General features: G+C 43.5%; 1 protein-coding gene across 2 annotated transcripts in view; it reads right to left on the bottom strand.

Moving 5' to 3' along the window:
- DIS3L (DIS3 like exosome 3'-5' exoribonuclease) overlaps positions 1-15,399 on the bottom strand; it is a 43,138-nt gene that overhangs the window by 24,174 nt on the left and 3,565 nt on the right. For both annotated transcript variants that reach the window (XM_012454510.2, XM_021672051.2), the window contains exons 3-5: positions 5,774-5,902; positions 4,152-4,287; positions 297-473 (exon numbers count right to left, since the gene is read on the bottom strand). In XM_012454510.2, coding sequence (XP_012309933.1) covers positions 297-473; positions 4,152-4,287; positions 5,774-5,902 — 442 coding nt within the window. The remainder of the gene's footprint in view (positions 1-296; positions 474-4,151; positions 4,288-5,773; positions 5,903-15,399) is intronic.

Below are 15,399 nucleotides of genomic sequence, written 5' to 3'. Positions count from 1 at the left end.
GACAGGTTCTCACTGTCACCCAGGCTGGAGTACAGTGGCACAATCATGGCTCCCTCAACCGTCCAGGCTGAAGTGATCCTCCTGCCTCAGCTTCCAGAGTAATCTGGGACTATAGGTGCACACCACTACCCCTGGCTAATTTTAAAATTTTTTGTAGAGACAGGGTCTCACTATGTTGCCCAGTCTAGTCTCCAACTCTTGGACTCAAGTGATCTACCAGCCTTAGCCAAAGTGTTGGGATTATAGGCATGAGCCACCACGCCCAGCCCTGACACATTCTAAATTAGCACCCTCACCTGGATATAGCGTCCAGATTTAATCCCAGCTTCTAACACTTCCAGGGGAAGATGTTCTGGATACTCCTTCCCATGGCTCTCCTGACTCTCATTCTCTCTCTCCCGTTGAGATTGAAGGATAGAATCACAAAGCTCGCGGGCAGCTTTTAAATCAGGCCAGAAATTGTCCAGGTAATTCTGTATTTAGTAAAAGCACAGAGAAACACGGTCAGAAGGTGCTGATTCTTCATCATGGTACTACTACAGAAATTCCTGACTAGGAACTGCTGGCCTGCTGCTTTGAAGGTGAATTCAGTGAGCAGGACTTCCTGAGCCTCACTCACCATTCATTCTCTACCACCACATTAACTCCGGAGCCTGCCAAACGAGCCCTGGAGGCCATCCACCGTGGAACACTTCCACCTCCAAGTCTCTTTCTCTTCACATATACCACACACACACCCGCACAAATTCAGGCAGGCTGTCTTTATGTGTATTTAACTGCTGCAGACAATGGCCTATATGTACTTTTTTTTTTTTTTTTGAGATGGAGTCTCCCACTGTCGCCCAGGCTGTAGTGCAGTGGCGCAATCTCGGCTCACTGCAATCTCTGCCTCCTGGGTTCAAGCAATTCTCCTGCCTTAGCCTCCCAAGTAGCGGGAACTACAGGCATGCACCACCAAGCCCAGCTAATTTTTTTGTATTTTTAGTAGAGACAGGATTTCACTATGTTGGCCAGGATGGTCTTGATCTCCTGACCTTGTGATCTGCCCGCCTCAGCCTCCCAAAGTGCTGGGATTACAGGTGTGTGCCCAGCCTGTGTATTTTTTTTGAGACAGGGCCTCATTCTGTAGCCCAGGCTGGCTGCAATGGCATGATCTTGGCTCACTGCATCCTTGACCTCCCCACCTTAAGCAATCCTCCCACCTCAGCCTCCCAAGTAGCTGGGACTAGAGGTGCATGCCATCACATACGGCTAATTTTTTTTTTATTTTTTGTAGAGATGAGGTCTTAATACGTTGTCCAGGCTGGTCTCAAACTCCTGAGCTCAAGTGATTCTCCTGCCCTGGCCACCAAAAGTGCTGAGATTATAGGCAGGAGCCATTGTGTCCAGCAATATGTGTACACTCTTTTCTTTTTTTTTTTTTTTTTTAATCTGTCACCCAGGCTGGCATGCAGTGTTGCTATCCTGGCTCACTACAACCTCCACCTCCTGGGTTCAAGTGATTTTTCTGCCTCAGCCTTCTGAGTAGCTGGGACTACAGGTGTGCGCCACCACGCCTGGCTAATTTTGTATTTTTAGTAGAGATGGGGTTTCACCATATTGGCCAGGCTGGTCTCAAACTCCTGACCTCGTGATCTGCCTGCCTTGGCCTCCAAAAGTGCTGGGATTACAGACATGAACCATTGTGTCTGGCCTTTTTTTTTTTTTTTTTGAGAAGGAGTCTCCTCTGACACCAGGCTGGAGTGCAGTGGCGCAATCTTGGCTCACTGCAACCACTGCCTCCTGGTTCAAGTGATTCTTCTGCCTCAGCCTCCTGAGTAGCTGGGACTACAGGTGCGTGCCCCTATGCCTGGTTAATTTTTTTTTTTTTTTTTTTTTTTTTAGTAGAGACAGGGTTTCACCATGTTGGTCAGGACGGTCTTGATCTCTTGACCTTGTGATCCGCCCACCTCGGCCTCCCAAAGTGCTAGGATTACAGGCATAAGCCACCGTGCCTGGCCCTTTTTTGTTTGTTTTTTTAGAGACAGGGTCTTGCTCTGTCGCCCATGCTGGAGTACAAGTGGTGTGATCTTGGCTCACTGTAGCCTTGACCTCCTGGGCTCAAGTGCTCCTCCTGCCTTGACCTTCCTAAGTGCTGGATTACAGGCATGAGCCACTGTGCAGGGCCATTCTTGTCTTTTTTATGTATTTTAACTCATCTGAGGGGTAAAGTCTTGCACATTCTCTTTTCTCAAAGTGAAAAGGAAATAGATTATACTTACTGTCAACTCCAGCACTTCTCCCACTGACTTCAGAGTCCTGTAAAGTCCTTCCTTTCTTTCCCTGCTCCTTCCAGAAAGTCTGTCTGTGCTAACATCAGTTCCCCAATTCTACAGTCACTTATCACTTAGCAACACCACACTTTGTCATTATGAACCACCTCTTCAAGAGGGATTTATCGTCTTGGCTCTTCTCCATCTCACTTCAAGTCTCCACAGAGAATTCTGGGCTTCCCTCTCATCTGAATGTCACAATATCTCTTTTTTCTACTATCATTCACCTCTATGAAGCCCTTGGTCACAGTTTTCTTGAGAAACGCTATAGAAAATTAAACTGTACTATACCACTGGACTACAAAGAAAAGTAATTTTCACAAAAAGTAGAAAAATGTAATTTTAGTCAACTGTCCTCTGCAGGAACAAGACATGATGTATTGCAACAGAAAAAGCAAATGACACTGCCATTAATATCCAGCGCCCCTGGAATTCTCTAGCATGCCAGAGCACTTTTTTATAGCAGGGCCAAGAAAATTCTATTGGCAAATCTTTAGCAATACATGCACCTGGGAACCCTTATGAAATCTACAATTCAAAACCCAACTAGACTTTCTGTAAACTGACAGGGGGTAATACAGAGCCTTATTCTAGTTTCTGCACCAAAAAATGATATCAACAAGTGGAACTTAATTAACCAACTGGGCAGACAGAAGAGCCCAGTGATCTGTTGAGACATTAACAGTCATCCTACTCTCACAAAAGGTACCTAAGAGATAGGAAGAACTGTGTTGCTGACACAGCCCAATGAAACTGTCACTGATAATGTCACTCCTGTCTGAGATCTGTACCAAGCAGATCTGACAGCATTCACATATATAATATCACATATCAACCCTTTTATTTATTCCTATTAACCCCCATGAACATTCATGAGTGGGGAAGAGTGAGGAACAATTAAAAAAAAAAAAGACTGGCCTTTAAGACAGTTTGTTTCGTGTGTGTTTTCAGAAAAATAACTTGGGGGGCAGTATAGCATGATAGCTAAGAGCTTTGGGGTCAGACTGCCTGGATTTTAATCATAGGCCTACCATTTTCTACTGTGTGACTCTAAACAAGTTACTTAGTCTTTCTGTGTTTCCATTTCCTTACCTATAAGATGAAATAATAATACCTACCTCATAGGGTTGCTGCAAGAATTAAATGAAATAATACACATAGAAGAGTGCCTGGTATAGATATGTGTTGGTTATTACCATTAGGCAGAACTAAGTCAAACTGCCATTTTATAGGTCAACAACAAGAATGTTGGCAATTTTATCCAACCTAGTATCATCATCATCACCATTACCATTACTGTTATAGTTATAAATATTAGTTTACTGTCAGTAGTTTACTGGGATGGCATTAGATGATATGAGCCTTACAGTCAAAGTTAGTCTGAATTTGTGAAAGTCAACGTTAAACAGTTGAGGCATAATGAAGACATAGAACTTCTTTTGTTGAGATAGGGTCTTGCTCTGTCACCCAGGCTTGAGTACAGTGGTGTATTCACAGCTCACTGTAGCTTCCATCTCCTAGGCTCAAGTAATTCTCTACCTCAGCCTCTTGAGTAGCTGGGACTACAGGTGCATGCCACCATCCTTGGATTTTTTAAGTTTTTGTAGAGACAAGGTCTCAATAGATTGCCCAGCTGGTCTTGAACTCCTAAGCTCAAGTGATCTTCCCATCTTGGCCTCCCAAGTGCTGGGATTACAGGCATGAGCCACCATGCCTGGCCAAAAGGGAACTTCCTAACGTCTATTCCTCTTGTATTTTCTCTTTTCTCTATTACCAAAGGGATCTAGAGCCTTATGGGTACTACTTGGGAAATGAGCACTCATACTCGTCTGAAAATACCTTGAAAGAAATCACAAATACTCCTTCTGTTTCACTTCCATATTGCTGAATTGCTTCTTCATCTTCTGTCACCATAACAATTGGCATCCTGTCCTGGCAGTGATGATAGTACCAAACAGCCGCATTGTATATGCTCCTGGAAAAGCAAAGGGCATGTGAGCCCTCCCCAGGTAGACAAACACAAGCTCTTGTTCAGAATTTCACATCTGGCTTTTAATTTGCTATCCTGCCACCATGCCCTGCCAATCCCCGGCTAATTTTTAACTCCTTGTACAGATGGGGTCTCACTATGTTACCCAGGCTGGTCTCAAACTCCTGATCCTCTCACGTCTGTAATCTCAGCACTCTGGGAGGCTGAGGCAGGCAGATCACGAGGCCAGGAGATCGAGACCATCCTGGCCAACATGGTGAAACCCCATCTCTACTAAAAATACAAAAAAAAAAAAATTAGCCAGGCATGGTGACATGCACCTGTAGTCCCAGCTGCTCAGAAGGCTGAGGCAGGGGAATCGCTTGAACCCGGGTGGCAGAGGATGCCGTGAGCCGAGATCATGCCACTGCACTACAGCCTGGGCGACAGAGCAAGACTGTCTCAAACAAAAACAAAAACAAAAACAAAACCTCCTGATCCTCTTGCCTCAGCCTCCCAAAGTACTGGGATTATAAGCGTGAGCCACTGTGCCCAGCTTTCAAGGTAACTTCTGAGGCACATTCCGTGTGGCTCCTCAGCAGCACTGATGCAGCCTTTGCTCCCCACAGCTGCAGCACGTCCTTCACCATCTTCCCTCCGTCTCCATCTCACTCTCCCTGCTCCCTCACTCCTGCTTCTGGGAATTGCTTTCCACATAAATACTCCACATTCAAGGGCTTGCTTTAGGCTCTGCTTTCAGGAAGACTTAAACCCAGGACACTGTCTTTCCTGAAGCAGCTTTTTCAGAATAAAATGACCAGTTTCGGTTGAGTAAGACTGGAAGTAGGAGCCTGGCCAGGCACAGTGGCTGGCACCTATAATCCCAGCACTTTGGGAGGCCAAGACGAGCGGATCGCTTGAACCCGGGAATTCAAGACCAGCCTGGGCAACATACTGGGACCCCATTTCTTCAAAAAATACAAAAACTAGCCAACTGTGGTGGCACATGCCTGTGGTCTCAGCTACTTGAGAGGCTGAGGTGGGAGGATCACTTGAGCCCAGAAGGTGAGTTGTGATCATACCACTGTATCATCCTGGGTGACAAAGCAAAAAACCCTGGCTCAAGAAAAACAAACAAACAACAACAAAAAAAACCCCAAAAAAACAAAACAAAACCTGCCTTCCACGTACATACACATATTAAAGTTATACTTCTAGGTCACTGGAATGATCCTGTTAGCTGTTGGGTCTGGGGCAAACATACTCTGGGTACCTAAATCTTCCTAACTACAATTTAAAAATATATATATCAGTTAAGCATTTAAATGATATATCTAAAATATTGACATGTTAAGCATTTTGGTGTTAATCATGGTTCCAGAATAATTGTTCGTTTAGTCTAGCATACTATTCAGATGAACTCCCAAACAGCAAATGAGGAGGAAATGAAAGAAGACGACGGTATGAAAACCACAGCAAGTCACGGCCATACCTGGTCTGCCACTTCTCCATGGACTCTCCTCTTTCCCGAGGCAGATAGCAGCATTGCTGGAATTCATTAGCAAAGAGGATGCAATCATGACGGGCATCCTTCAGCAGGTTTCGCAGTTTGTTATACTGTCTGTGACGGGGGGAGAAAAATAAATCTAACGAAGCAGGTACTCATCCGCTGCCATCTCTTACTAAGGATCAAAATAGGATGGGGTATTTTAGAGCAAAAGATTGATTACTTTAAACCTGAAAAACATGTATTTATATTGGTCTCAGTGTGCTCAGTGCTCAGTATCTGGTTGCCACCGTTTCTCGATTTTGCCTGCTATAACGTGCTTGGGCAGGGCCTAGTTAATTAGTTTGCAGATCAATTAAACTCCTTTCCTTCTTTCCCCTTCAGAGACTTCTAGTCATTTTGTTATGTAATTATACTGCCTTGCCCTGCCTAGCCTCCTTCTTCAAAGCCTGAGTACACCGAGACAAGCAGAGAGTTTAGGACTTTATTTTTGGACCTTACTTTGTTCTATAAATACCATTAAGCATTAATATATTTGATTTTTTGCTGGCAGCCCTAGAAAAGAACGTGTAAGGTAAATAAGTTTGGTGATTTATCTGCGAATTTTATTTATGCAGCCACCATGATTTACATAAGTGAGAGCTGGCCTCATCTGTCAGACAACTAAGAGAAAGTTTTAAGGTTTTGCCCATCAAGAGATCCTTCCCACGGCCGAGGAAAGAGGATGGTTTGAGACCAGGAGTTCAACATCTGCATGGGCAACATAGGGAGATCTTGTCTCTACCAAAAAATACAAAAATTAGCCAGGCGTGGTAGTGCACACCTGTAGTCCCAGCTACTTGGGAGGCTGAGGTAGGAGGATTGCTTGAGCCTGGGAAGTCAAGGCTGCAGTGAGCTGTGATTGTGCCATTACATTCCAGCCCGGGGGACAGAGCGAGACCTTGTTTCAAAAAACAACAAAAAAAGATCCTTCCCACAATGCTGGCCGAAGTCACACATCAAACATCAAGTCTTCTATGGGTCAGTTTCTAAGAAGGTGCTTTTCAATAGTCTAGGTAATATGAAATTACAGAAAACACTCAGTTATGTTAAAGGGAGCCAACTGCTTATTTAAAGATAAATTGCTGGACATGGTGGCTCATGCCTGTAATCTCAGCACTTTGGGAGGCTGAAGCAGGAGGACTGCTTGAGCCCAGGAGTTGAAGACCAGCCTGAGCCACATAGCGAGACCTCATCTCTACACAAAATAAAAATACAAAAATTAGCTGGGCATATTTGCAAAGGTATATGCCACAACAGAAAAAAAAAAAAAATTAGCTGGGCATGGTGGTACGTGCCTGTAGTCCCAGCTACTCAGGAGGCTGAGGCAGGAGGGTCCTTTAAGCCCAGGAGTCTCAGGGTGCAGTGAGCTATGATTAGGCCACTGCACTCCAGCCTGGGCAACAGAATGAGACCCTGTCTCTAGCAAAATAAAAATAAAATAAAAATGGGTTCATATTAAATCAGATTTAACATGTGTTTTAATAAATAGCATTTGTACCCTTCCTTCTGTACCTCTAGTCTGCCATCATAGGTTTTAAAAATTGAGTCTTTTAACTGAAGCAAAGGCAGAACTCCCCAATGAATCTTGTTAAATGCGTAAACACTGACCACCAATCTGTGTGGTCTTATACTTTATTAGAAAACAAGGAATAGATTTTATTTTCTTAGTAATTCTAATTCTGAGTCACTGTAAAAAGGATCATAAATAGCAACTTATAAAATATCTTTTTTTTTTCTCACTCTGTTGCCGAGGCTGCTGTGGCACGATCTCGGCTCACTGCAACCTCCGCCTCCCAGATTCAAGTGATTCTCCTGTCCCAGCCTCCCAATTAGCTGGGATTACAGGCATGCACCACCATGCCTGGCTAATTTTTGTATTTTTAGTTGAGACTGGATTCCACCATGTTTGCCAGGCTGGTCTGAAACTCCTGACCTCAGGTGATCCACCAGCCTTGGCTTCCCAAAGTGCTGGGATTACAGGCGTGAGCCACCATGCCTGGCCATAAAATATATTAATAAACAAAGGGATTCAGGTTCATTTCTGGGAATGGCAGCTTTTCTTAACAGAATTCCACTTGTACAAACAAAAGCTGTTCCCTCACCCCTCAAGATGCGTAGCATATATCATACTAGTAATTTTCCCACTTTCACAAAGACACTTTTTTTTTTGAAACAGGGTCTCACTCTGTCACCCAGGTTGGAATGCAGTGGCAGGATCATGGCTCACTGCAGCCTCAAACTCCTGGGCTCAGATGATCCCCCCACCTCAGCCTCCCGAGTAGCTGGCACACCCCAATACAACTGGCTAATTTTTGTATTTTTTTGTAGTGACAGGGTCTTGCCATGTTGACCACGCTGGTCTCAAACTCCTGGGCTCAAGCAATCCTCCTGCCTTGGCCTCCCAAAGTGTTGGGATTACAGGTGTAAGCCATCATGCCTGGATAAAGACACATTTAAAACTTATTTTAAAAGTCTCTTAGAAGAGTCTATGCCACACTGTTAACAGTGTGGGCAGGCTTTCATTTTCTGCCTTGTCCATTTTGGTAATGCTTGGAATTTTCAGAATGAGCACTTTTTAATTAAATAATAGGAGCGATTTTTGGAGAGATTTCATAAACATCTGCAATTTGTTCAAAAAATATTGCCTGCTCTTCCTGACTCTGTTCCCTAGAAGTTTTTGTTCCCTTTACCTACCATCACATTTTGTACACTCTTACAAAACACCTGAACTTACTGTATTTATTTGTTTACTAGTGGTCTCCCCTGCTAAACATCCTTAATTCAGCAAATCTTTGCTGCGCTTCTGTGTGCCAGGTTTGCTGGGGGAGGTGAAGCCTGCTGCACTGAATGCCCTTGGGGACACCAACTAGCCATCCCACTGCATCTGAATAGTGACCTATGGCATAGATAGGGCAGTGCCCCATGTCTACAGCAACGAAAGGAAAAATATAGCTACCATACGATCCAGCAATCCCACTTCTGGGTATATACCTAAATTCAAAGCGAGGACTCAAATAGACATTTGTATACCTATATTCATAGCAATATTACTCACAGTACATAGGCAAAAGGTGGAAACAATCTATCCACGGATGAATGGATAAGCATAATGTAGAATATATTATTCACATTTGAAAAGGAAGACAATTGCAGCACATGCCAGAACATGGGTGAACCGTGACACATTATGCAGAGTGAAATAAGCTACTCACAAAAGGACAAACACTGTGTTATTCCAGTTACATGAGGTACTAAGAGTAGTCAAATTCATAGAGATGGAAGGTAGAATAGTAGAAAAGGGGCAGGGAGGGGAGATAGCATCTAAAGGGTGTACCGTTTCAGTTAGGATCAATGAAAAGTTCTGGAGACAGATGTTAGTGATGGCTGACAACAGTGAATATGTATTTAATCCCCTTGAACACTGCACTTAAAAATGGTTAAAATGATAATTTTATGTAGGTACATTTTACCACATTTAATAAAAAGGCTATGCTACCTGGCAAAAACAAACCAAACATAACACAGAACCACCCATTTCAGTGGGATAAGTGTCTTGAAAGGAGATGGGAGGGATGGGAAGGCTTCCTGGAGGAGGTGACCCATGAGCCCTGAAGGATGAATAAGAGTAAGCAGAGACAAAGGGCCCAAGAGAGGACAGCAGGGCAGAAAGTGTGAGACAGCAGACAGCACAGCTTTACTTCACCCACAACAGGTGCTTTCCAAATGAACAAATGAATGCACAGCCCTACATGATCACAGTGATCCAAGACCAGGATAGTAACACCCCTGAATAAACGGACATTTCCAGAGCCCAGTTGCCTTTTGCTAAGCTTCACAGACATCACTGCATTTGTTTTTATACCTTCACTTCAGACCCAGAGATCTCTTTTTTTTTTGAGACAGGGACTCACTCTGTTGCCCAGGCTGGAGCGCAGTGGCACAATCACAGCTCCCTGCAGCCTCAAACTCTCAGTCTCAAGTGTTCCCTCACCTCAGCCTCACGAGCAGCCAGGACTACATACGCACACCACCATGCCCAGCTAATTTTTTCTTTTGTATTTTTTATTGAGACAGGGTCTCACTATGTTACCCAAGCTGATCTCAAATTCCTAAACTCAAGCAATCTCACCTCAGCCTCCCAACGTGCTGACCATGAGCCACTGTGCAGACCCAGGGTTTCTTGAATTCTGTCCTCTGCAAATACTGATGTGCCACAAGCCAGACCCAGGGGTTACCACCAGATTAATGACAATCCTTCCTAATATTTAGAAAAACATATAATTTAACAAAAATGTTCTCAATTTTAAGTTTCACTCCCATATATATTTCCTTAGACTTTCAGTGCAAGCTTCCATTTGTCAGCTACCAATCAGCCAGATAAAACAAGTGAACAAATGGTACAAGAATATTAATGCAGAAAGCAGGAAACAAACAGCCAATCACTTTGAGAGTGACAGTCGGGTTTGCTTGTAGACATGTGGGCTTAACGGTTATAATTTAATAGTGCATATATACAATATAGTCATATTTTTTGCTAGTCAGGGTTTTGCAATGCATATGATGGGACTAGATAGATGAATATCCTGCGTGGAGTCAGCAAACAGCACCAAGTGCCTAAAGCAAATTTGACTACAATGACAGGAGAACAATGGTTTCAGATAGTCAAGTACAGGCTGGGTGTGGTAGCTTACGCCTGTAATCCCAGCACTTTGGGAGAACGAGGCAGGCTGATCACTCGAGGTCAGGAGTTTGAAACCGGCCTGGCCAACATGACGAAACCCTGTCTCTACTAAAAATACAAAAATTAGCCAGGCATGGTGGTGGACACCTGTAATCCCAGATACCCGGGAGGCTGAGGCAGAAGAACAGTTTGAACCCAGGAGGCAGAGGTTGCAGCGAGCTGAGATGGCGCCATTGTGCTCCAGCCTGGGTGACAGAGCCAGATTCCTTCTCAAAAATAAATAAAAATAAATAATCAAGTCTTACAGAAAAACCTTAGTTCCTGGACTGGCTTGGATGTTTTCTAAAATTTTATCATCTTAACGTTTTAATCAATTTCTTAGAGGGACAGTTAAACCTACCTTCTTTTAGGTTATTATTTTTTTTTTACTATTTTTATTCAGTGGTGACCTTACCTACAGATGCAATATCCGTTCCCGCTGCTGACTGTACTCTCTAAGGATTAGAAGTGGGAGCCCCCTTGGCCGGCACAGTGGCTTACAACTATAATCCCAACACTTTGGGAAGCCAAGGTGGGCAGATCACTTTAGATCAGGAGTTCGAGACCAGCCTGGCCAGCATGGTGAAACCCAATCTCTACTAAAAACACAAAAAAATTAGCCGGGAGTGGTGGTGCATGCCTGTAGTCCCAGCTACCTGGGAGGCTGAGGCAGGAGAATGGCTTGAACCCGAGAGGCGGAGGTTGCAGTGAGCCAAGATCGCGCCATTGCACTCCAGCTTGGGTGACAGAGCAAGACTCCATCTCAAAGAAAGAAGTGGAAGTCCCCCACCAGAGGAAAGACCTACAAAGTGAATTCTGTACTAGATGTATTTCGTCAACCCTGGTAGGGTCTCAGAGACTTACCTGCAGAGACCATTGAGTTTTCTACAAGTTTATATTTCCATTTATATTAGACAATACTCACAAAACATTTTTCTGGAGTACATTTGGGGTCATGTGAATGACTGCTTTCTAACTGCACTGCCATTTGGTGTCAGTGCGGCCCTCACAGATGCCCCAGAGACACTTCAAAGTCTCAACCTTGCCCCCAGGCTTTCTCTAGCGTTCCCTCTCTCCATCCAGTCATGCAAGCCAGAAACCTCAGTGATACCCTTGACCCCATCTTCCCTACCACCTCACATATCTAAATCTATCACTAGTTCTAGAGGTTTTAAAAACAGCTTCATTAAGATATAATTCACATACCATAAAATTTACCCTTAAAACACACAGAATTCAGTGATTTTTAGTAAAGTCACAGTTATGCAACCATCACCATGATCTAATTACAGAACATTTTAATCACTCGAAAAAGAAACCCGTATCCATCCATGAAGCAGTCACTGCCTGTTCCCCTTGGACCCAAGCCCCTGGCAACCACTAATCTACTTTCTGTCTCTGTTGATATGCCTATTCCGGACATTTTACATAAACGGAATTATACAACATATGATGTTTTATGTGTGTGCTGGCTTCTTTCACTTAGCATGTTTTTGTGGTTTATCTATGGTGTAGCTTATATCAATCAGTATGTCATTCCGTCTTATGGCCGAATAATATTCCACTGTATGGATAGACCACATTTTGCTTAACCATAATAAATTAATGAACATTTGGGCTGTTTCCACTTTTTGGCTATGATGAAGAAAGCTGCCATGTATATGATGTTTTCATTTTTATTTATTTATTTATTTTTGGAGATGGAGTCCTGCTCTGTCATCCAGGCTGGAGTGCAGTGGAGCGATCCTGGCTCACTGCAACCTCCGCCTCCTGGGTTCAAGCAATTCTCATGCCTCAGCCTCCCAAGAAGCTGGGACTGTAGGTGTGCGCCACCATGGCCAACTAATTTTTTGTATTTTAGTAGAGATGGGTTTCACCATGTTGCCCAGGCTGGTCTTGAACTCCTGAAGTCAGGCAATTCCACCCACCTTGGCCTCCCAAAGTTTTGGGATTACAGGCGTGAGCCACTGCGCCTGGCTGTGTATGATGTTTTCAGTTTCAATGTTGACATGTTTTCAATACTCTCAGTTATATATTTAGGAAGTTTTATAGATTTTTACCTATTAAATGAGAGAACTCTTGGAAACATCTATTTCTATCTCTAAGCTACCAACATTCCCTCACCTAGACTAAAGCAAAAGCCTCCTCACTTCTTTTTTCCAGGCCTCTTCTCTACCTGGCCCAGTAATCCCATTTTTGTTGTTGTTTTTGAGACAGAGTTTTGCTCTGTCACCCAGGCTGGAGTGCAATGGCATGATCTCAGCTCACTGCAACCTCTGCCTCCCGGGTTCAAGCGATTCTCCTGCCTCAGTCTACCAAGTAGCTGGGATTACAGGCACCCGACATCATGCCCAGCTAATTTTTGTATTTTTATAGAGATGGGCTTCACCATATTGGCCAGGCTGGTCTTGAACTCCTGAGCTCAGGTGATCCACCCACCTTGGCCTCCCAAAGTACTGGGATTACAGGTATGAACCACCACACCCAGCTGAGTAATCCTTTTATGACAGGAATCTGATCATGTTATCCCACTTTGCTTAAAACTTTTCCCTGACATCCCTGAGGCCCACGAGACCTTCTATCCAACCCAGACATTCTTTCAGCTCCTTGAGCGTGCCACAGGCCCCTCGCCATGGGCCCTGCACAGGCATTTTCCTCTACCTTGAAAGCTTTTCTCTCCACTCTGCCTGGTTTATGCCAACCCTGAGACCCCGCCTAAGCATCCCCCTCAGGAAAGCCCTTCTCGCCTCCCTGGCTGGTCTGGGCTCTCCTAGTGCCCTGTCCCTGTGCTTCAGTGCCTTTGTCACAGTTGCAGTTCTGCATCTGTTTGTGTGATAGCCCAATTACTGCCTGTCTCCCCGCCAGGACACCGTCTGCTCTGGTTCGCCATTGTATCCACAGTGCTAGCAGTTTTTGGCACATACAGTCTCTTGGTGAACATTTGTTGAATAAACCAACACACATGTGAACACATGAACATGGTAGACAAAACAGCCTTACAGAGTTGTCGGGGGGCCTCCTCATTAAATAAGCATTGATTTGAGGATTAGATGGCAGGACATGTGATTATCCTGCAGGACTGAAGACCTGTCATTAGTCATACTGTTTTGTGCAATATACTTATGAAAACAAGCATTCTCTGCATTGATATTATTGAATATAAAATCTTATTACAAATATAACCAGATGAAAGGCTATGTCTTTCTATTGTAAACACAACTCCGGTGGTTGTGTTTCAGCCAAACAATGTCATCTGTCACGTTAAATAACGTTCATTTGCAGTTTTCTGATTTTGTAACTTTGATTATTAACTTACATTAGGATTGTATTAAAGTACTTAAACATGAGGACTTATATCTAGATTTATGTTTAAACATATTTATATAACAATAAAAAAAGGCTGGGCATGGTGGCTCAAGCCTGTAATCCCAGCACTTTGGGAGGCCGAGGCAGGTGGATCACGAGGTCAAGAGATCGAGACAATCCTGGTCAACATGGTGAAACCCCGTCTCTACTAATACAAAAAAAATTAGCTGGGCATGGTGGCACGTGCCTGTAATCCCAGCTACTCAGGAGGCTGAGGCAGGAGAACTGCCTGAACCCAGGAGGCGGAGGTTGCGGTGAGCCGAGATCGCGCCATTGCACTCCAGCCTGGGTAACAAGAGTGAAACTCCATTTCAAAAAAAAAAAAAAACAATAAAAAAAGAATAAAAAAAAAAGGAAAAACCATAAATAACAATAGAAGACAATAAATCAACATGGGTGACCAGGAGGATTTTTTTCTTTTAGAAACAAGGTTGTTATATCACTCATGTTGAGAACACTGAGGTATTGATGAGGAGTTAGACCACCTGACCTTTCAGATCTCTCCAACCATAATATTCTACAATTCCAATCTTTTTTTTCCTTTGTTTTGAGACAGAGTCTCAATCTTGCTGCCCAGGCTGGAGTGCAGTGGTATGATCTTGGCTCACTACAATCTCTGCTTCCTGGGTTCAAGTGATTTTTCTGCTTCAGCCTCCTGAGTAGCTGCAATTACAGGCATGCGCCACCTCGTCTGGCTAATTTTTGTATTTTTAGTAGAGACAGGATTTTGTCATGTTGGCCAGGCTAGTATCAAACTCCTGACCTCAAGTGATCCACCTGCCTCGGCCTCGCAAAGTGCTGGGATTATAGACGCGAGCCACTGAGCCTGGACAGATTCCAATCTTATACTGTCAAGAAACTGAGGCATGAAATATGGAGACTCTCTGAAGTTATACAGAAGGAATTCAAGAGGGAATCAAAAGGAACAAGCAAAGTATCCTATATCAGACACCAGACGGGACCAAGAATTATTAACTGACAAAACTTTCCTAGGCAATAATTCCTAAAAGCATATTGGATAAAATGAATTATTGACTGCATCTCAAAAATCTCCAAGGAAGAACTGAAAAACAAAACAAAATGTTTCCCAGCATTAAATGAACAAAACATTAGAGAGCTTCTGCTAGGCCAAGTTCAGTTAAATATAAAAAGTCAATTATTACCAAAAAAATGGTAAGTATGTAAAGTAATGCATATGCTAATAATTAGCTTGATTCAGCCTTTCCACAATGTATACATATTTCAAAACATCATGTTGTATACCATAAATATATATGATATTTTCAAATAAATTTTAAAATAGAGACAGGGGTCTGACTATGTTGCCCAGGTGGTCTTGAACTGGACTCAAGTTATCCTCCTTGTCTTGGCCTCCCAAAGGGCTCGGATTATAAGCGTGAGCTACCGGGCCTGGCCAAATATATACAATTTTAATCTGTCAATCAAAAAAAGTCAAACAACTTATACATAACACTTAGTAAGG

Source organism: Aotus nancymaae, unplaced genomic scaffold (genome assembly GCF_030222135.1).
Source record: "Aotus nancymaae isolate 86718 unplaced genomic scaffold, 86718_ANA_hifiasm-v0.15.2.pri h1tg000041l, whole genome shotgun sequence".
In the NCBI taxonomy this organism is placed as follows: Eukaryota; Metazoa; Chordata; class Mammalia; order Primates; family Aotidae; genus Aotus; species Aotus nancymaae.
Note: the sequence above shows the minus strand (reverse complement) of the source record. Positions and strands in the feature narration are given on the sequence as shown.